Genomic DNA, 21723 nt, shown 5'->3' on the forward strand with positions numbered 1-21723 from the left:
GAAATCTCCTATGGGAGAGTTTTATCGATCATGCCTGGAAGGAACATTTGTCACTTCATTTTATAGCTAAAATCTTTTTCACAACAGTAGAGAGAAATCAAATCTGTAACAACCAATCATATCTACCACAAAATTGTTTCCATTTTTTCACAAAATAAACATCATAAAACTGTTTCATATACTGTATTATTTTAAAATGTCCTTTTGTTTATATCATACTTTGTTTCATATATGGCTATACTGTAAATTTTGACTATTATGTCTCCATGGTATTTTATGTTTTATTAACAAAAGTAATACCATTCAATGTTTCTGAACTTAAATGTAACTTTCATATATGCTAGTTTTACCATATTTATTTTGCTTTAATTTGCCTGCTGTTCATGTTAATGTAATTTTAAAAATTATAATATGTTTATGATAAGTCACAAAATAAATATATATACAATAAAAAAAAAAAGAAAATTACTGCCTTAAAATTCATGTTATTATATCTTTTGTAGCTTTCTTGTTAAAGATGCTTCCCTAAAATGTATTCTAAAATGTTCCATATACAATTAAATAATTCATATACATTTACTAATATTCTATTACCTATTCAAAATAACTGAAAGTTATTGGTACAGCACTGGTCCAAGAAAATAGGGACACTTTACATGACTCTAAGTTAGCAAGTGAGAAATCGGGTCCTTTCTTTTCCTTTTTTCAAACCCTAACCCAAAGGCTAGAAATTCCTAATGAGAAAGCATTACAGGAGTAATTAAGTATTAGCACCAAAGTTAGTGCCTTTAAGATTAGGGGTCTGGGGAAGGTATGATTTTAGTAGATGCATTGATGTACTTTAAAAGAATACTGCAAAAATTTGAGAAATGTTATTGAATCAAGATTCAGTAATTTCTAATTAACTAAATAGTAATCTGTTAGCTAAAATCACTTGATTTGTAATACTAATAACATGGGCAAGGATTTTCTGAATTATTTTAATAATCAATAACATCTAATATGCCAAGCTATGCTTGGAGTCTGCTGCTTGTTAACAGAAGTTGATGGAAAATTACAAGTCTTCTCCACTTGATTTTTAAAAAATTATAACTGAGTATCATGCACACTCTACCACATGGACTATATGAGTGTGATGTTATTATTTACATTAATTTCCACTTATTTAGGTCAAAATAATATTACCAAATAGTTTAGACCTATGTAGATACTTGAATAATGGAATGAAACAGAGATAAAATGAAAGAAGAAAAGTCAAATATAGGGGACACCAGAGGTAATATCTCCACATAAGCCACTTTACAGATGTCTTTTTTCCTTACCTTTACAAGTTGCTTTCTTGGCCCTACTCACAACTTTTTTATGTTTTTTTAAATTTGTTATGTCCCTGTCAGAAAGATAGCAATGATGAAGCCTGTTTGAATAGAACTAGTCAGAAATATTAAAACATTAGTTCTAAAAAACAATGAATGAGCATTCATTGTTTGTTAAGTATTCTGGCAATTATTGCAGAAATGCAGAAGAGGTCTGGCTCTTGGGTTGTAGCATTTTTTCCCCTTATTATACTGTTTTCCTTTAACATTATAACAATTAAATTTTCATTAAACACTTATGAGGACAAAAAGACAGGAAATATAATGGAACTTCATAGCAGTAACTAATAACATGAAATAGCAATCTTGCTGAAGATGAGAGAGCTCTCTGGGCACTAAAAGCACTACTTGAGTCTAAGGCATTGTCAGGCTTATCTGAAACACTCATCCTACTTTCAACTATTGCATTTATCTTATATTGTCTATTTTCTTAATTCCAGCTCTGGGATTCCAACTGCCCAGTCTCAGAATCTATCATTTCGAGCGCTATTTTCATCCCCTAAATCTAGCCCTGTTTGTTCCACTTCTGATCTTCAAAATTCTTCTTACACCTGCTCACAATTTTCATTGGTTACACCTTAATTCAGACTCTACATACTTTCTGCAATATTCTCAAAACATGTTTTCTGGCCTCCTGTTTCTCTGTGTTCTCATTTATCTTACAAGACATTTTTTCCCTAAATATTAAGATAATTTTTAAAAATTGCTGTTCTCTTTAGTTTAATTTCTCATCAATAATGAATGGTTCCCTATTTTATGGAATAACTACAAATGCCTGAGTCTTACATACAAGACCCTCCATGAGCAAGCTTTAATCCATCAGCATTGAACATAGTGATGGTGTGTTACAAATGCAACACATGACCCAAATGAATGACACACCTGACATTTTCTCACCTTATTTCCTTTGCTCAAGCAAATCACAGTTTTCAACTCTCTTTTGCCATTTGCCATAGTTCATTGTGAATAATGGTCATTTATTTCTGTGAATTCATCTGATGTTCAGAATGTGAACTTCTTAAGGAAGTTTCTATATATGATTGGTTTCTGTATTCTTCACAGAATTTGTGTGCTTTAATGAGAATTTGTTCAATGAGATGGAAAAGGATGCAATGGAATGAAATGAAATGTCATATCCTTTGGCAGGATTATATCTAAACCTTCCCTGTTATATGAACATCTAGATCCTTTTAAAGGTCACCAGATGAGGATATTTCACAATCTTGGAAACCCAAATGTTTGAGATTAAATAAGATTCAAGGAAAGAATAGGTAACTGAACTTCTACATGGTTATTAATTTATATTAATCAGTATTTACCATAGAACAATTATGGAAGTCAGAATATAGTGCACATTTTACATTTATATCCACAAATTCTAATAATTTGTATGGTAAAGTCTTTGTTGATGCTGATACTAAGATAATGTATCCATGACCAAAGTTTAAATCTCTCAAAAGAATTGGTAAGTGCTAGTAAACTAAACCTCAAACACCATCCAAGTCTGACCAGGCCAGGAGACAAAGGATTTCACAGTCAAAAAATTTCTTTTGATGAAAATGGCTTCCAATATGGCAAAAGTCTTTCCCATTAATGAAATCTCAAACTCAAGGCTTTTACTTCTCAATAGATTCACTACTCCTTCAAGGGAAATCTTTTCATTCCTTATCAACATCACTAATAATATCCATCCCTTAAGAAATAAATGACCAATTAGCATTATTTGTGACATGTTTCTTCACAGGGGAATGAGAGGTTCAATTTGTTCACTCCGCCCTCTGAGAGAATCAGCCTTGGGTGCCTCAAATCTAAAGCATGCCTCTACATTTTCTCCCCAATACCATATATATGAAAAATGAATGGTCTCTTCTAACATTTGCGGCAAATTGAACTTTTCTGAGTTACCTAGAGCTAAGAGTTTGGCTAGATTTAATAGTATCCACCACTATAGGATCAATTGCTTTACGTTGCCTAATTGGCAGATTCAATAAAAGTGACTTATCTTTATGGCATTTCACAGTGCTTGAATTTCTGGCCTGCCTCATAATAAAATGCTGTTGAAATGAAGATAGCAAAGGATCCTGTCACAGAATATACAAAAGCATATCTGTAATATTCACGGTATACTTGCAAGAATTGCAAACATTTTTATCTTGCCCTCCAATTCAGACAGAGAGAGAGAGAGAGAGAGAGAGAGAGAGAGAGAGAGAGAGAATGCACCCTCTGATCTGAGCAGAATTTAAATAAATTCCCGGCAACAAAATTTGCATCTTTTCTTCAATTTTGTCATCTATAATCGTCTTTAAGAAAAAAATGGCAATGGCTCAAGGATTTAACGTCTATCTACAGAAAACTAAAAATGAATAACCTAAATATTATATTAGGTTAGAAGTGTAGTAATGCAGCAGGGGGAAGTCCCCCCCCCCACACACACACAGGGGATACTCCAGGTTACTGATGTACTTTTTTTGCTAGATTAAAAAAAAAAAAACCCTTATTTTCATAGATTTAAAGTTCTTGGAAAAAGAAGCTACAAAGTGATTTAATTACTAAATAAAGCTTTGGTTGAACTCAGTTACCTAAAGAAGGAGTATTTATTCTCTTTAGTTTTATGAAACATTAAAAGTCAAACAAAAAAGTATTCCATTTAGTGGATACTTTTAAGAAAACATAATGTACAAGTTTCACATTTAAATAAATTCAATTCTTTTAAAAAATTGTTTGATTTTGTAAAGTTATTTCCTTCTCATCAAAATTACTCCAAGTAACAAAAGAGCATTATTAATTGTCATGCCTTCTCTTGATTATGAGTCTTTCCCTTGTCTCAATATTATTAAAAATAATCTGTCATGATGTACATTCAAATAGTTAAAAGTAGGAGTTGGACTTACTCTCAAAGCCAGCAAGTTAATTTCTTCTGTTCTTTTGATGTACTTTCCTGGTTGTAAATAGTTACATAATTAACTTGCATATAATCTTGTTGCCTTTTTTTATTTTAAGTTATTTTTTTCAAGGAAATTTCATGATTATCAGAAATGGCATATTTTCAAGAAATGGACAGCCTATGTAAATTTTGTGACAATATTAGTCAAATATTTTCCATTTCATTTACTTTATATCTTCCAGAGGAAAGTACAAAACATTTCAGGTGAGTGTCAGAATATTAAGATCCTGAATGGTCTGTCTAATCTTAATGAAGAGTCCCAAGCTAAGACCTTTCTTTGTAGTTGCCCTAAGTTATCCACACTTATGGCTAAGCTAACATTCTTCTTTCACTTCTCTTTTGGAGTCCTCATTCCTGGCTTTCTCTTTTACACTCCAGATATCTAGCACCTTCTGAAGTTCAACATCACTGCTCTAATCCTGCCCTTTCCTTAAATACCTCACGCTTCAAAACTATTAGACACTTTAAAATCATGACTAGAAGGAATACAAGATAGCAATATTTTTATTCTAAAGTGGCTCAATATTTTTATTCTAAAGTGAAGATACGGAGAACCTGAGAAATAAAGTAATTTCTGAAAATCACAAATTAAGTTAGTGGTAGAGCTGGAACTGGAATTCTGGCTTTCAGGGCAAAAAGGTTGTCTTAGGTTAGATTCCTCCCAAAACATATCCTAAGCAAAAGATTCAGGAATAAATAGTTTACATGGAAGGCAACTCACGAGGTGTTATGAGAGCGTGGGAATGTGAAGCAAGTTACCCTGTGGACATTTGGGGCTCTGTCTTGCTGGGAAATCTCTGAGAGTCTGTGGGAAAGATGTCTTGGAATTGTCCCATCATAGGACAAATATTATGTGGGATTTATCCATCAATGATCATACCTCATTTATTAAGTGCAGTTTAGTCAGCACTAACTCTACTTTCTGTCCACTTTCAAACTGGCTAAAAGGTTCCTGCATCAGACAGAGAGAAGCAATTTGGCTATACAGAAACACTCTGCATGCAACTTCCAGTGTAGTGCAAGGAAAGGAGGGCAGGAGCAGTGTAAATCAGAGAAGGGTATTATCCACGTAGGAAAAGTGGTATAACTAGAGAACTAGCACTGGATCTAACTTCTTTATCAGATGTTCAATTAAAATCTATGTGACAAGTTAACTTATCATAGTCACAATTTTAACATCATCATTATAATGTTTTATTTATTTTTCCTGATGGTGTAGTGGATGTACAACTCCCCTTAAATGCTTGATCTTGAACGACTGTGGCCAAAGGACTGCTTGGGGGCAGTAATGGCAAGGGCTAGCCATTTGTCAATGAAATCCGAAGCACATTAAATAAATAAATAAATACTTCTAGAACTTACACAGCAAGGTATCTTTTATCTGCATGGAAAAATTGTGAAGCAAGATCTGAGAAAATGATATAAAAGAATGAAGTTGAGCAAAAAAGCAGATTTAGGAGGTACGAGATAAGGGAGCAGATTTTTTCTTTCAAAGCCATAAATGGAAGAACCAGATCCTGAGCAGACTTGCCAGAAAAAATAAAGGACACCCATAAAAATGCAGATGTCAGATAAACAATGAACAATTTAAGACATATTTATACTAGAAAAGTATTTGTTGTTTATCTGAAATTTAAATTTAACTAGCCTTACTGTGTTTTTGTTTGCTGAATGTGGCAACCCGAATCCTTGACCAATCACAAGAGTTCTTTTATGTGTGTGTGGGTATGTCTTCATAAATTGAGCAAGGCCGTTATCCAACAATAAAACTCAGATCTAGTTTTAATATTTTATAGCATTTATTAGAATGAAATACCTTCGTAATTTTGGATCAGAAATATTCTTGAAGAAATCCCAATCACAGGAGAATAAAAATGCTTTCTAGCAACCAGGGATAATAATTGTAAATGTATGAATAAACTGAAGAAAGAAGGAATTATTCAAATTAAAAGACGTATTTTACAGGAAAGCAATTTTTACAGACCCTCATTTTTCATCAAGCTTAGCCTGCTTCAAGTTATTATAAATTGAAGGTAAAAATATATTTTAAAAAATTCTTAGTCTTAATATTTCCATTTGCATTGCAGGTAATCTCTATGGAGTTTCTCTTCCAGGAAAGCACAGTCTTTATCAATCACATACCCTGCACTGTTCTCTTCCAGGAATATGCTTGATTTTTTTTTCAAATATGAAAAACCTAGTTATGCTATATTTGTAAAGACAAACATCTTAGTCCATGTTCTACTGCTATAACAAAATATCTGAGACCGGGTAATTTATAAACAGAAATGTATTGTTTTCACAAATCTAGAAGCCAGGAAATCCAAGATCAAGGTTCTGGCATCTAGTGAGGGCCTTTTTGCAGAATCTCACATCTTCAAATGGAAAGGGAAGAACTAGCAGAATGCTGCATGAAACCTTTTCTATAAGGGTCTTCATTCCAGTCACAAGAGGGAGTCCTCATAGCATAATATCACCGCTGAAAGGCCCCACCGTTTAATATCATCACATTGGTGACACCTGAAGTTTGAAGGGGACTCATTCAAATCATAGCAACTAATACTGCAAATATCATGTGAAAACAGTTTTAAAACTATTGCTGATTTGAAGTTTTGTTTTATCTGTCAAACATGGCAACTGTGTTTATGTGTGTATGCAACATACATATAGTTTGTTTTCTAACAGAAAGCATACAGCATAAAATATACTAACCTTATGTTGCTGTATTTGACGTTTTAGGTCTTCAAGATCAGGCCCAAGGGGCTCTTCTTCCATTTTTCTTGTTCTCTCTTCTGTTTTTGTTAGCCAGTCATTTAACTCTCTTAATTTCTGATTCTGGAGATCCATTAAAACTTTATGTAAACTGAAAATTTGAAAAAAAGTCTATTACTATCTCTATTAAAGCATCTTTACCTATCATTACTAAACATATTACTAAGTAAAACAGTAGATTTTATAATTTGTGTCATGTTCACATACTTTTTAAAATTTTAATGATGTAGGGTATAATTCAGGGTTAGGTACATAAGTGGTTATCCTGGTTTGGGATCAGGTACCTTTATTAGTGTTATGTGACCTCCCTCCCCCCTCCCCGGCAGTGAACTGCTACTGCTAGACCCTTTCCTGTAGTATTAAAAGATAAATGTTCAGGGTCCATTTAGGAGTGAGAGCATGTGGTACTCAGTTATCTGCTTCTGTGATAGATCACTGAGTATGATGGACTCCAAATCCATCCAAGTTGCTGTGAAGTCCATAATTTCATCCTTCTTTATAGCTGCATAGTATTCCATCATGTATATGTACCACATTGTTTTATCCATACATTTTGTGAAATTTTTTGGACATTAAGAAATACAGAAGTGAAGACTATTATCAATGAACCCTGAAGCTATTCCTCTGCAGACTTTTAATACTTAACACATCCTGATTTCTAGAAAGTTTCACATAGCCAACTAAATGTGAACACGCTAACTAAAATGCATACCTTTTCTGATAATTGAGCTAGTAGTATATCTTAGCAATTATTTACTTATATTCCCATTATTTTAGAATATGTGGTGGTTAAAGATGGCCACTAATTTATTGTCACTCTTTCTCATCAAGAAATTAGGTTTATTTTTCATCATGCTGAATATGGTCTGGTCTTGTGACTTGTTTTGGTTAATAGAATATGGTATAATTGACACAATATCAGCTTCAAGAATAGAGTATAAAAGAACTGGCAGCATTTGCATTCCTCTTCTTGAAGCCAAGAATGTATGCTGTAACGGAGGCCAGACTAGACTACTGAATGATTAGAGATCACATAGGAGTGGCCTTGGAGAATGTTGCTACCTTAGAAGTAAGATTCTAGCTCAGTGAAGCCCAAGGAGTGATCACAGCTATATTATTTTGATTGGAAGAACAATCTGTTTGAGTTCTGCTTATATTCTTGAGCCTCAGAATCATGATGAAATTATAGCTTTAAGTCACTAAATTTGGAAGTCATTTGATATACAGAAACAAATAAGTGAAAGGTTTTTTGGTGTTTGCTTTTTTTCCCCAAAAATATACAAAATAGTGGGCAGGGTATCCAGAATAGATTCATAAGCCAGCTATGTGCCCTACAACCACATTCTCAAACCTTCTTAATTACATTTCCAACATCAGGGACATGGGCTAATACCATGTTTATTAAGTACACAACTTTAGGTTGAGGATGAAAATACAAGGTGAGGTTCATTCATTAATTCAACCAAAATTTGAGATGCAAATGAAATGTGTCAATACTCATTTTAAGGTAAACATTCTTTATGAAAGTCACATTTAAAGCATTTTTCGAGACCATAATATATTGAACACAATCCTACAAAGGAGGACATAATTTGATTTAAGATTTTATTATTTGTACTTATCTTTACTAGAAATGTTTATTATTCAGCACATTTAAACACACGAATACACACATAACTAAGCTTTTATTAATAGATGTTATTTTGGGGACAGTTTTAGATTTACCAAAAAATAATGAAAATAAGCCGGGCTCGGTGGGTCAGCCTGTAATCCCGCACCTTTGGGAAGCTGAGGTGAGTGGATTGCCTGAGCCCGCGGGTTTGAGACCTGCCTGGGCAGGTGAGACCTCATCTCTACAATAAAATCAAAAAATTAGCTGGGCGTGGTAGTACACGCCTGTAATTCCGGCTACTCGGAAGGCTGAGGCAGAAGGATCGCTGGAGTCCAGCAGGTTGAGTGAGACTCAACTCAAAAAAAAAAAAATAATGAAAATAGAATACCAAGTGTGTACCTTGTACCCAGTTTTTCATTTTATTAACATCTTATGTTATTATTGAACATTTGCTACAATTAATGAACTCATATTTGTGCATTATTAACTAGAGTCTATAATCTATTCTGAGTTCCTTAGCTTTGTACTAATTTTTTGTTCCAGTATCTCACCCAAAATTCCGTATTACATAATCTGCTTTTGGCTCTGACAGTTTCTCAGACTTTTTCTTAGATTTAAGGAGTACTAGACACACAGTATTTTGTAATATATCTCTCAATGGAGATTTATTTAGTGTATTTTTCTCATAATTAGACTCTGGTTATGGGCTTTTCCAGGGGGCAGAATGTTTGAGTATGATTTTACTTGCTGACACTACAATTGTTCCAGAATTATTTTCTATATTCTCTGTCCAAATTTTAGAATCAGCCAATTTTTTTTTTCTCCACATTGTCCTGGTGTCTTTTATTGGAAAGTGGTACTGGAAACCAAGATTCTGTTGCTATGTGTTCTCATTGCTTCTGGGTGTTGTTGCTCTTAGTACCTCTGGACTAATAGATAAAAGTAGAAGATGTACGAGGGAGACCCCCCCAAAAAAAAAACCCTGGAATTTATTTATAAAGTATTGTACATTTATTCTTACATGTTTAAACTTCAGTCACCTTCAAAATACTCTCCAATGGATGCAACCCAACCTATCGAGATGCTTTTTCCACTGCTCAAAACAGCTTTTGAACTCGTCAATTAGTGCATCAACTGTTTTTTGTTTCACCTCTTCCACATCAGCAAAGTGCTTCCCTTTATAGACTTTTCTCATCAGGGAAACAAATAACAACAACAAAAAAGTTGTTCTGGGTGAGAGAGAGTGAATAGGGAGGGTGGGACACGGAGGTCATACTGTTTTGTTCAGCGCCGTGTGGTAGGTGTATTGTCATGGTGGAAGAATCATTCACTTGTTTGCCACAACCTGGGACATTTCTTCCACAGATTGTATGCAACCTTCTCAAAACTCCCAGATAAAAACTTTGGTTGACCATCCGATCCGGAGGAACAGATTCCAAATGTACTACAAGGGGTCTGTTCTTTGGGGGGGGTCCCCCTCATATGTGTACTCATCCATACATACTTCGATATGTAATAATATGTACCTATATTAAGCCAAACATGAATTCATACTGATGTCTCTATCTAATCCATTATCCCATGAATTATTGTGGCTTCTTTCCCTTGCTTGTCTATAAATTACTTCCTCAACAGTAAGTAATTTTTAATAAGAAACTCAGACATGATTTCTCTAATCTAGAAGTTGAGATGGCTCTAGATTCATATTGAGCTCCTCTTTCTGAATTGACAGAGAATGGGGTTACAGTACTGAGCCTAACTAAGCACAAAAGATCAATTTGGTTGAGCTTACACAATACGGGACAAGTAGGATTATATCAAAAAACTAAGGGATTTGCCAGGAGTCTCTTAATATCTCCCTATACAATAACGTTAACAAATAGGAAACAGAAGATACCCAATCAGTATGAAACCACGAATACCATGGTTCTTTGGAAAAATTATTTTGATCCCCACACTAAGGTCAAAGTCTCCAATTAGAAGAGTAACCAAAACAGCATTATACTGGCATAAAAACACACATAGGTCAATAGAACATAATACAGAGCCCAGACATGAATTCATGAGTATATAGCCAGCTTATGTTTTACAAAGCTGCCAAAAACATAGAATGGGGAAGGACAGTCTCTTCAACAAATGCTGTTGGGGAAAGTGGCTATCCAGAGGAGATGAATGAAAGTAGATACTTATCTCGCACCATGTACAAAAATCAACCCAAAATGGATTAAAGACGTAAATGCAATACTCAAAGCTATGAAACTATTAGTTGAAAGCAAGAGATAAGTTCCATTACATTTGTTATGTGAATATGTTTTTGATATGACTTCAGAAGCACAGACAACAAAAGAGAAAATAAACAAATGGAATTAAACGAAACTAGAAAATTCTACACAGAAAAAAAATCAATGAAGTGAAGAGACAACCTATAGAGTGGGAAAATATTTGCAAACTATACATTTGGTAAAGGGTTGATATCCAAGTTGCATAAGAAATTCAAAGGAATGCAAATAAACTTAGTTAAAATTAGTAAAGAACCAAAACAGTAATTTCTCAAAAGAACACATCCAAACGGACAACACATATATGAAAAGTTCTAAACATCAGGGAAATGTAAATCAAAATCACAAAGAGGTATCACCTCACTCCTCTTAAGACAGCTATCATTAAAAAAGATAAGAAATGTTTCCAAGGATGTGGAGAAAAGGGAATTCTTACACACCGTTGGTCAGAATGTAAACTAGTATAGTCATTGTGGAAAACAGTATGAAGGTTCCTAAAAATATGCAAAGCAGCCGGGCTCGGCAGCTCAGCCTGTAATCCCGCGCCTTTGGGAGTCTGAGGTGAGTGGATTGCCTGAGCCCGCGGGTTCGAGACCCGCCTGGGCAGCGAGACCTCATCTCACAATAAATCAAAAAATCAGCCGGGCGTGGTAGTACACGCCTGTAATTCTGGCTACTCAGAAGGCTGAGGCGGAAGGATCACCGGAGCCCAGCAGGCGAGGCTGCGGTGGCTGGGAGCGGCCACTGCACTCCAGTCTGGGCAAAGGAGTGAGACTCCAACTCAAAAAAAAAAAAAGGCAAAGCAGAACTACTATAAGATTCTGTAATCCTACTACAGGTATATATACAAAGAAAATGAAATAAATATGTCAAAAAAAACTGCATCCCCATGTTTATTGCAGCACTATTCATTGTTAAGATATGGAATAAACTTTAATATCCATCAAGAAATATATGAATAAAAGTTGTGTGTATATTATATATACACAATGGGATACTATTACAGCTATAACAAAGATTTAAATTCTGTCATTTCCAACAACATGGATGAACCTAGTGGATATTATGTTAAGTAAAATAAGCTAGGCACATAAGACAAGTAATGCATAATTTAACTTATATGGGAAATCTTAAAGAGTTGATCCCATAGAAGTAGATAATGAATGGTGGGTACAAAAGGGTAGGGTGGTTAAAGGGGAGAGGGAGATGGAGAGATGTTGGTCAAATGATAGGAGGAACAAGTTCAAGAGATCTATCTTACAGCATGATAACTATAGTTTATGAAGATATACTCTTTAAAATGTAAAGAGTGAATGTTAAGTGTTCTTACCACAAAAACGATAAATATGTAAAGTAATGCATTTTTAAATTAGCTAGATTTAATCATTATACAATGTATACATACTTCAAAACATGTTATACATGATAAATACATATAGTTTTATCTGGCAAGTTAAAATAAGCAAGACAAGTTTTAAAACATGGTTTAGAAATTGATATAATTTAAAATAACAACATACAAAAGTTGGTTATGTTGAGTATGAGTGTGTATGTGTGGCATACTGTTGGCAAGAAAGACAGAGCACATTCAAATATGTTTATTTTTAGGTCTCTGATCCATTTAGAGTTAATTTTGTGTATGGGGATAGGTAGGGGTCAATCTTCTGTTTCAATCTTCTGCATGTGGTCAGCCAGTTTTCCTAGCATCATTTACTGAATAGGTTCTCCTCTCCCCAGTAGTGAGTGGTGGAGGATTTGTCGAAGATGAGTTGGTTGAGAAATTAAGGTTTTGCTTCTGGAATCTCAATTCTATTCCATTGGTCTATATGCCTGTTCTTGTACTAATACCAGGCTGTTTTGATTAATGTAGCTTTACAATAAAGTTTAAAGTCCCGGAGTGTGATACCTCCTGCTTTTTTTTTTTTGGCTGAGGATTGTTTGTTTTGGCTTTTGTGGTCATTTATGTTTCCATGTGAATCCCTGTATTGCTGTTTCTAGGTCTGAGAAGAAGTAAACAGCAAGAGACAGCAATTCCTGATACACAAGTGCTTTTATGTCTCTCCTTATGTACTTTTGCCCATTGACCAAAGCAAGTTATATGCCAAACTTAGATTCAAGGGATAGAGAAACAGATTTTACCCTAACCCTAAACTTAATCTCAAACTATAAGAACCTTAGAAAATGCAGGAAACACTCTTATGCAGTTTGGAACTGGCAATCAATTCCTGATCAAAACCCAAGTGCCCATGCCAAAAGACATAAGATAGACAAGTGGGACCTCATCAAACTGACAAGCTTCTGCAAAGCTTTGTTATTTCAGTTCGCTAAGAATTACCAAAATAAAATACCTATTCTCAGTTGAAAATGGCTTATAGACAATTATACAAATAGGCTCAGCAACAGTTATAATATGACAAGAAAATCATTACAATTCGAATTATATCCATTTCATAAGGTACGTAGGGAGAGGCTCCAAGTTGATCTGTAGTCGCCTGGAATGAAGGGTGTCACAGAACATGTATCCCAAGAGCTGAGATTTGAAACATGGATTCATGCATTTCTTAAATATACAATTATTGAGTACTTACATAGCACGGATAAAGAAGTGAGAAAGACCCATATTCCCCTTTACTGTCATGGAACTTACATGGGGTGGGGGAGGTGAGGGCCACAGATAATATGTTCAGCTCATCAGGTCATTCTTATGCTCTGACCCAGCCATGCTGCTCTTTGAGCTCTGGCCAAGCCCTGCTTCTCTGTAAGTTCCGGCTCCCTCCCCAATCTGGGGGAGGTGGATTCCCATTTTCTCTCTCTCTCTAAAATACCTTCTAAATAAACTATATTTTCCAATAAAAAAACAATTGTGATCATGGTATAATATGGGAGAAAGCGAATTTAGTGTGTAAGGTAAGAAAGGGCTTTATTGCAGTACTGGTATCTAAAGAATTCAAAAAATTGAAGTAAGTAGTGAAGAGGTGGGGTGAACCTATTCTAGATAGATGAAAAGACCTGTGAAAAAGCCCCATGGCATCACAGAGGAACGGGAAAGTCAGTGCAGCTTGACTGTATAAGATGCAGGAAAGTTGCACAATATCACAGCCTGTGCTAATCCATAGGTCCTGGGAGATTTCTTGAGCTCTGCCTGAAAAAATAACACTTGAACATTCAATAATATTTATGTTTGTTTGTGGTTTTATCTTATAAACCTGGACTTGGCGACTGACCAATAAAAAGAGATGCACACATTAATGGTCTGCCAGGTGTTTTGTCTTTTATAGGTGGGATATAGAAATGTCTGCTTGGGTGTTCTTGGGGGAAGAGCCAGAGCAGCTGGGTTGGTAGGTAGTGTATGTTGATACTCAACATGCAACCTGTGTGGTTCAATATTTTATTGACCAATACAGTCTCATCAATGTCCCCCAGCCAGTTAGAGCCCTGTTTTTTCTCTGTTGGTTAGCAGTTCTGAAAGTGTGGTCCCTGGAACAACAGCATCAGGCCATCCCATGGAAACTGGTTAGAAATTCAAATTCCTGGGTCCACACTGAGACTGACTGAATCAGAAACTGTGAATCTGTGGTTTAGGAATCTGGTTTAGGAATCTAGCTCACGCCTGTATTCTGAGAAATTTGGGAGGCAAAGGCGGGAGGATTGATTGAGTCCAGGAGCTTAAGGCCAGTCTGGGCAACATAGAAAGATTTTAGCTCTAAAAAAACTAAAAATAAAAAAATAGCTGGGTATTGTGGCACTTGCCTGTAGTCCCAGCTACTTGGGAGGCTGAGGTAGAGGACTGCCTGAGCCCAGGAAGTCGAGGCTGCAGTAAGCTGTGATCATGTCGCTGCCCTTCAGTCTGGGGGACAGAGTGAGACCTTGACTCAAAACTTAAAATAAAAATAAAAAGGAATTTGTGTTTTAACACTACTTCCAGGTGATTCTGATACATGCTTATGTTTTAAAAAATCACTGCTCTAGATGACATTAATTGACAACCACAACTCACACAAACTCTCCAGAAAACAAGATATTGTTAACTTTAATAGAAGGGAAACTGCCAATGCCCAGGAAGTTATCAGGAGACATTTTGACACAAGATTACTACATTCTCATTCTGACTTCACCCCCACCAACAGAGTGACCATCAATTGCCTAAGAATGAGTTCTGAACTGAGGCTCCAAAAGTCAGGAATTCGTGTGTATGAAGCCTGAAATTAACCTCAGAATAAGCTTGAAAAGAAAGAATCCACAAATAGTGGTGGAGTGATGACACAAATAAGCGTGGAAATATAGAGCATGGATCTCATCGTGGAAATGGTTCTGAGATGTTTTAATTGCATAAACATTTATTTTCTTTCCACTATGCATTGACTAAATATAATAAAATAGTAGTCCATATGCCTGAATTGCTTCACATTGAAAATAAATGGAAATTGTTGCTGATAATTAAAAATCATGTCACATTATCTGCAAACATCAGACCTGGCCACTTTTGATACCATCCAACAGGATTTAACAAGTCTGTTTTCCCACATGACAACAATCTGTAAAACTGAATATCTATTACACTTCATATGCAAAGTATAAATTCTCCGGTCCCCACCATTCCCTCTCCTCTTTTATACCCAATTCACCTCACTCCCTTATACTAATTTTCTGACTTCCATAAAAGGCATTTGGATTTGGTGTCCAATGATCTTGATCACAGCTTCCCAAATTTAAATATACATACAGACCACCTGGGGATTCTGATTCAAATTCAAGAAGTTGAATATGAGAATTTTCATTTCTACCAAGCCTCCAGGTGAAGCCAATGCTTCTGGGTTGTGTATTATAACACATTGAATAACAAGAATTCAGGTGAGAATATGTATTGTTTATCTGGAAATCACTGCTAGTCTGTTTTGGATGTGTGTTTGATCCATTAGCTACCCACTGCTCAGACTCAGAAGATTAAGAAGACAAAGATTAATGTGAAGCTGGCAGGAAAATATCAAAAGGTATCACACACAGAATGCCCAATTACCGCCCCACTCTTTAATTTTCCTCTAGACCAGGGAAGGTGATAGGACTATTGAAGCTGCTCTCCTTCACTGATTCACCCATAATATCTTACAATTAATGTTACATAATTAGGGTATGTGCTTCTTCCAGTTATTGCAACTACTACAAAATTTACTTAAAGCGAAAGGAATCCCTATGCAGCAGACAGGATTTTCCTAAGGATACAACTTTTGAGAGGAAAATGAACTTGGGGATAGGAAAACTAGAAAAAGATGTGTTCACATGGGGAACCTCTGTGGAGAGCTTAACTTTGACTATAGAAACAATTATTTTCAATGGAATGTTCAACAATGCTTTTGTTATTTTATTTTGTTCCATTAGATACCCTAATTATTCAGTGAAGTTGGATCAGACCTTACTACTTTCTATGTTTATTTAATATAAAATAAATTAACAGGTAGTAAAAGCTGCTATACTTCCTTCCTTCACTGAGTCCTGTGAAGAGAGGGCATCAGTGAATTCTGGTGAACAACAGGTCAGAGTTCTCTAGGTAAGCAGCAAGGAAGTGAGTAGTGGCCCCTGGCAAAGCTGGACTGAAGGAAGGAGCAATTATGAGGAGGCACTAATAACAGAAGGTCAGGTTAATAGCTTTCACGACATGTGTCCTCTTTGCCAAAGGTGGTAGAAGAAGGGTTAACTTCAGGGAGTCTAAGCCTTGGGTAAAAGGACACTAACTCTAATTTTAAAATACATTGGCTTGGCTTACATTTATTCAACACTGTTTGCATGATAACCTTGCTGTTAAGCATTTTTACATTTAGTAGGTCAGTGGATGATGATTTTGGTAATGCAAGTAAATTATTTTAATATGTTTAGTGTCTATATATACAGTATATATATATATATATTTTTTGAGTTGGAGTCTCACTCTGTCACCCAGACTGGAGTGCAGTGGCCGCTCCCGGTCACCGCAGCCTCGAACTGCTGGGCTCCGGAGATCCTTCCACCTCAGCCTTCCAAGTAGCCAGAATTACAGGCACGGGCTACCATGCCCAGCTGATTTTTGATTTATTATAGAGATGAGGTCTCGCTGCCCAGGTGGGTCTCGAACCCGCGGGCTCAGGCAACCCACTCACCTCAGCCTCCCAAAGGTGCGGGATTACAGGCTGAGCCACCGAACCCGGTTTACACAGTATATACATTACTTATGTATATATAATGTATACATGTAAGATTTTAATGAAAGCATACATTAAAATAATATATAACTTAGAATGAGGGTAAGAAAAAATTCATTTTAAGGAAAAATGTTAAATACATAATGATAAAAAGAGTGTAGATATGAAAAAGTCTTGAAGGTGGAGTATGATTGACATGTGTTCAAGAGACACTGAATAATCATGTTTTATCTTCATTGTCACCAATGGAAGTAGACAATATTTTTGTTAATTTAGTTCTGAGGACACTGGAACTTTGAAAGGTAGGTGAAGGAACTTGCTTAAGGTGACACAGTGGCATATGAAGCCATTATACAAATCATAAACTATATGTGACCAAAGTCTGAGCTCTTCTCCTTGCATGTTATTTTAGATTTTTGAGGATAAAATATGGCACTGGATAAGGCCATGTGAAATTACTGATATTTGACTTACTTTGCTAAATTAAAAAATTCTCATACTGTTCAACTTATAACATGATTAAAATTAGAGAAGTTTCACATTTCTGGCTAGCATTCTAAAGATGCAAATACATTTTTTAAAATTGTCGAATTTATAAAATAAAAATTTACAACCTACAGAAAGGAAAATAGTTCGCATTTTTTGCTGGTTTCATTTTGCTTTCTTCAAGTGGTTATTTAGAAAGGGATGTAAAAGCAAAAGGCAAGTGGACTGGCAATAGAGAGGTGAGGTAGTGGAATTTAAATAAAATAATAAAATTGTGCAGGGCAGGAGATGGTCCTGACAATATGTATAAGCAAAGTCGTGTCAGGACATGATACCAGGAGTTGCAACAGTCACCTTCCAATATTTAAGATGTTTTGAGGATAGACAGATGCTAGCAAAATGGATAAATTGTGAGAACCTGGGACATCAGTGACATAGAGTTACAGATTTAATGGTCTCTAAAGTAAACCTACCTGTGAATTTGTTATATAAAATAATAGGCATCTCTATGTGCATCTCCAACCTTAATGTGTATATGAATCACTGGGTGAATGTGTCAGACTACAGATTCTAAGTCAGTAGATTTGAGCTCGCACCTGAGATTTTGCACTTCTAACAAATGTCCAAGGGATGCCTTTGTTGCTCATCCGTGGATCACTTTACGGAGCAATTGTGTAAGAAATTTTGAGTTGAATTTTTTGTTAGTTGCAGTAAAAGGCATTGTAAAGAATGGTATTTTTTTCAAATAATTTTACTAGAGTCTGTGTCTCACCCTACACCATAAATTGATAACCTATCTATATGAACAGGAAGAAAATAAGAGGGAATGTCAAGTTTGCTTTACAGAAACTCAGAATGTGGGAAGACAATTAGTCTGTAATCAGTGCTGTCCAACAGAACTTCCTACAATGCAAATACTCTATGTCACTAGACATGTGGCCTGCTGAGCCCCTGAAGTATTAGTAGTGTGCACAAGATGCTGAATTTTTAGCTATATTTAATTATAATAATTGCAATTTAGCTGCATGTAGCTAGTGGCTGCAATATTGGACAGCACAGCTCTAAACCAACAGAAAATTAGATTGCCAATAGCCTTGAATCCTTATTTGAAGATTTTCATCCATATCAGTTAATTTTAATTCATTTTGTCTAGCAATGTCTATAAAAATGATATTGTTTGTTCAGGAATCCAGCAAAAAACATATAGCGTTTTATGAAATTTCCATTTTTTGGACACAATTTATAAAGACAAAATGGCATAAATTTTCATTAATTGTAGCCTGTATTTGATAACCCTAGTACTATTTACTTGGCTTTATGGATATACACTATAAAATTGTATAAAATATATTACAAAAATATAGCCATATGCAAAACCCTACAAATAATAAATGTATGAACATATAGAATTTATAAAGGATTACAATTAAAACTTAAAAATCACCGAGAGGTGTAAGCTTTTAATAAGACAGGTTCTCAGGGCCAGTTTCTAGATTTGAAAATTATTTGCTTTTATGTAATTCTCAAATGAAAAAAACAACTGATGAAAGGAGATATTATGAATGTCCAGATTAGACAAGAACCACCAGTGATGATCAATTAATATGTCTCACATGCAAAATTCAATTACATGATTTATGTTGGCAATACAACCTATAAAATTTGATTTAAGGGAGGGCTAACAAGATGAATTACAGAAACTGAATTTTTTTTTTTTTTTGAGTTGGAGTCTCACTAGGTTGCCCAGACTGGAGTGCAGTGGCCGCTCCCGGCCACCGCAGCCTTGCCTGCTGGGCTCAGGCGATCCTTCCGCCTCAGCCTTCTGAGTAGCCGGAATTACCAGCATGTGCTGCCACGCCCGGCTGATTTTTTTATTTATTGTAGAGATGAAGTCTCGCTGCCCAGGCGGGTCTCGAACCCGCGGGCTCAGGCAATCCACTCCCCTCAGCCTCCCAAAGGCGTGGGATTACAGGCTGAGCCACCGAGCCTGGCTGAAACTGAATTTTTAATGCAAGTTTTACTTTAAATTGCATGCCCTTTAGTAACTAAATTCACATTGATGAAAATTAGAATTAATTTATTTACTTGTTCAAAGTGATGGCTTGAAAATTTTAGAAAAATGTTTTTATTTTTTATTTTAGAGATGTTGAGTACAATTCAGGGTTAGGTATACAAATGATCTTTACACAGGTACCCTTGTTGATGAGGTGTTCCCCCCCTCCGCTGGCAGTTTCCCACTATAATAGTTTGATTATATAATTTTAATTTCAGCTCAACAATTGTTCACATGCAATGCAACTAGATGCTTCCAGAAGGCTGAATGTGCTTAAATATGTAGTTATATTTTTTAACACACTTGTTAGGTTTTTGTTTTATTCTCTACTAAGAAAGTTACTAATTGAGATGATGTTTAAGAAAGCTTTTTATTTAAACTATGACAGAAAGTGGAATTAGTGAAATTTATGCCAATAATGCCTTATTATAAAAAATGCTGACTAGAATCACTGAAAGAACTTTTCAAAATGATGTGCCAGTTCTACATTCAAACAATTAATCAGAATTCTGGGATGGAGCCCTGACATTAGTACTTTTCAAAGCTCTCCAGCCAGGTGATTCTAATGACTATCCAGAGTTGTGTATGATTGTGCTGATTTGTCAGTAGTTAGTCATTATTTTTTACTTCAGCCCTTGAGGGCTTACAAGTGACAAATGTTTGGAAATCTGGGTCAAGGCATTGTGGCATATCAGGGCTAACATGAGCCAGATGCTCAAAAGTAACATGGAAATGGAGGTTCATGATGCACTAAAAAATGCCTTTACTTATTTACAAACTAATTTTACTATCCAAGTCATGAGAGATCCACTTATCAATCATTCCGAGCTTGCAAAATTTGGGATGTTTAAATATAATTTTACCTTTAAATAAATTATATTTATCATGTGTCACACAATAGAGGTATTATTACATTAATCCTAGTGATCTAAGAACTGATATTAGCCTGAATTTATAGATGGACAAACGTTTGCCTATTTCAAAAGGCAAGCAAGAAAAGGTGTGAAAGCACAAACTCAGGAGACTTGGCCCCAGGGCCTGCTTCACAATAATGCTATATAATGCCTGAACTAAGATTAATTTTTAGAGATGACTTTTATATCTATTACTCATTTCATTTATGACACTTATTATACATATAGAAAAACAGAAGAAAGAAGAAGGCCAAGAGATTGTCATTAATAGACAATTTTACTCTTCTCACCAACATGAAAATTGTAGTTGTTACTATTGAGATAATTGTTCTTAACATTTGGTTTAATTTCTTTTCTTTTCTTTATTTTAGCCTAAGCACCATACATATATATTTTTTAATTGTTTATTTCAACAGCTTTAAGGGTACAAGTTGTTTTTGGTTATATTGAGGAATTGTATAATGATGATGAAATCTGACCTTTTAGTGTACCCATCATGCGAATAGTGTATATGGTACACAATAGGTAATTCTTCATCCCTCTCCTCCTCCTAGCCTCCCTCCTACTGATTCTAAAACGTCTATTATACCACTGTGTATGTCTTTGCAGACCCACAGCTTAGCTGCTCCTCATAAGAGAGAACCCGTTGTATTTGTTTTTACCCTCCTGCGTTATTTTATTTAGGCTTCCAGTGCCTTCAAGTTGCTGCAAATGCAATTAGTTCACTGCTATTTGTGGCTGAGTAGTATCCTGAGGCGTGTGTGTGTGTGTAATATTTTCTTTATTCACTCATCAATTTATGGTCACTTAGGTTGATTCCATATCCTTGACATTTTTGCAAATAAAAAAAAACAATATGGGGATTTCACTTGGGTAGGTACCAAGTAGTAGGATTGCTGGATCCTATGGTAGATCTATTTTTGTTCTTTGGGAAATCTCCATGCTATTTTCTATAGAAGTTGTACTAATTTACATTCCAACAAATGCTGTATAAGTATTTTCACTGCATCTGTGCCAACATCTATTATATTTTTACTTTTTAATAATGAGTATTCCATCTGGAATAAGGTGGTATCTTACTGTAATTTTAATTTGTACTCCCCTGATGGTTAGTGAT

The 21723-nt window shown here is 35.3% G+C and overlaps 1 protein-coding gene across 1 annotated transcript in view; it reads right to left on the reverse strand.

Moving 5' to 3' along the window:
• The window catches only part of LOC103259874 (dystrophin-like), a 118163-nt gene that overhangs the window by 16847 nt on the left and 79593 nt on the right, over nucleotides 1-21723 (reverse strand). The window contains exon 6 of the mRNA XM_008057533.1: nucleotides 7030-7180. Coding sequence (XP_008055724.1) covers nucleotides 7030-7180 — 151 coding nt within the window. The remainder of the gene's footprint in view (nucleotides 1-7029; nucleotides 7181-21723) is intronic.

Source organism: Carlito syrichta, unplaced genomic scaffold (assembly GCF_000164805.1).
Source record: "Carlito syrichta isolate Samal-C Ts95f unplaced genomic scaffold, Tarsius_syrichta-2.0.1 Scaffold303045, whole genome shotgun sequence".
NCBI lineage: Eukaryota > Metazoa > Chordata > Mammalia > Primates > Tarsiidae > Carlito > Carlito syrichta.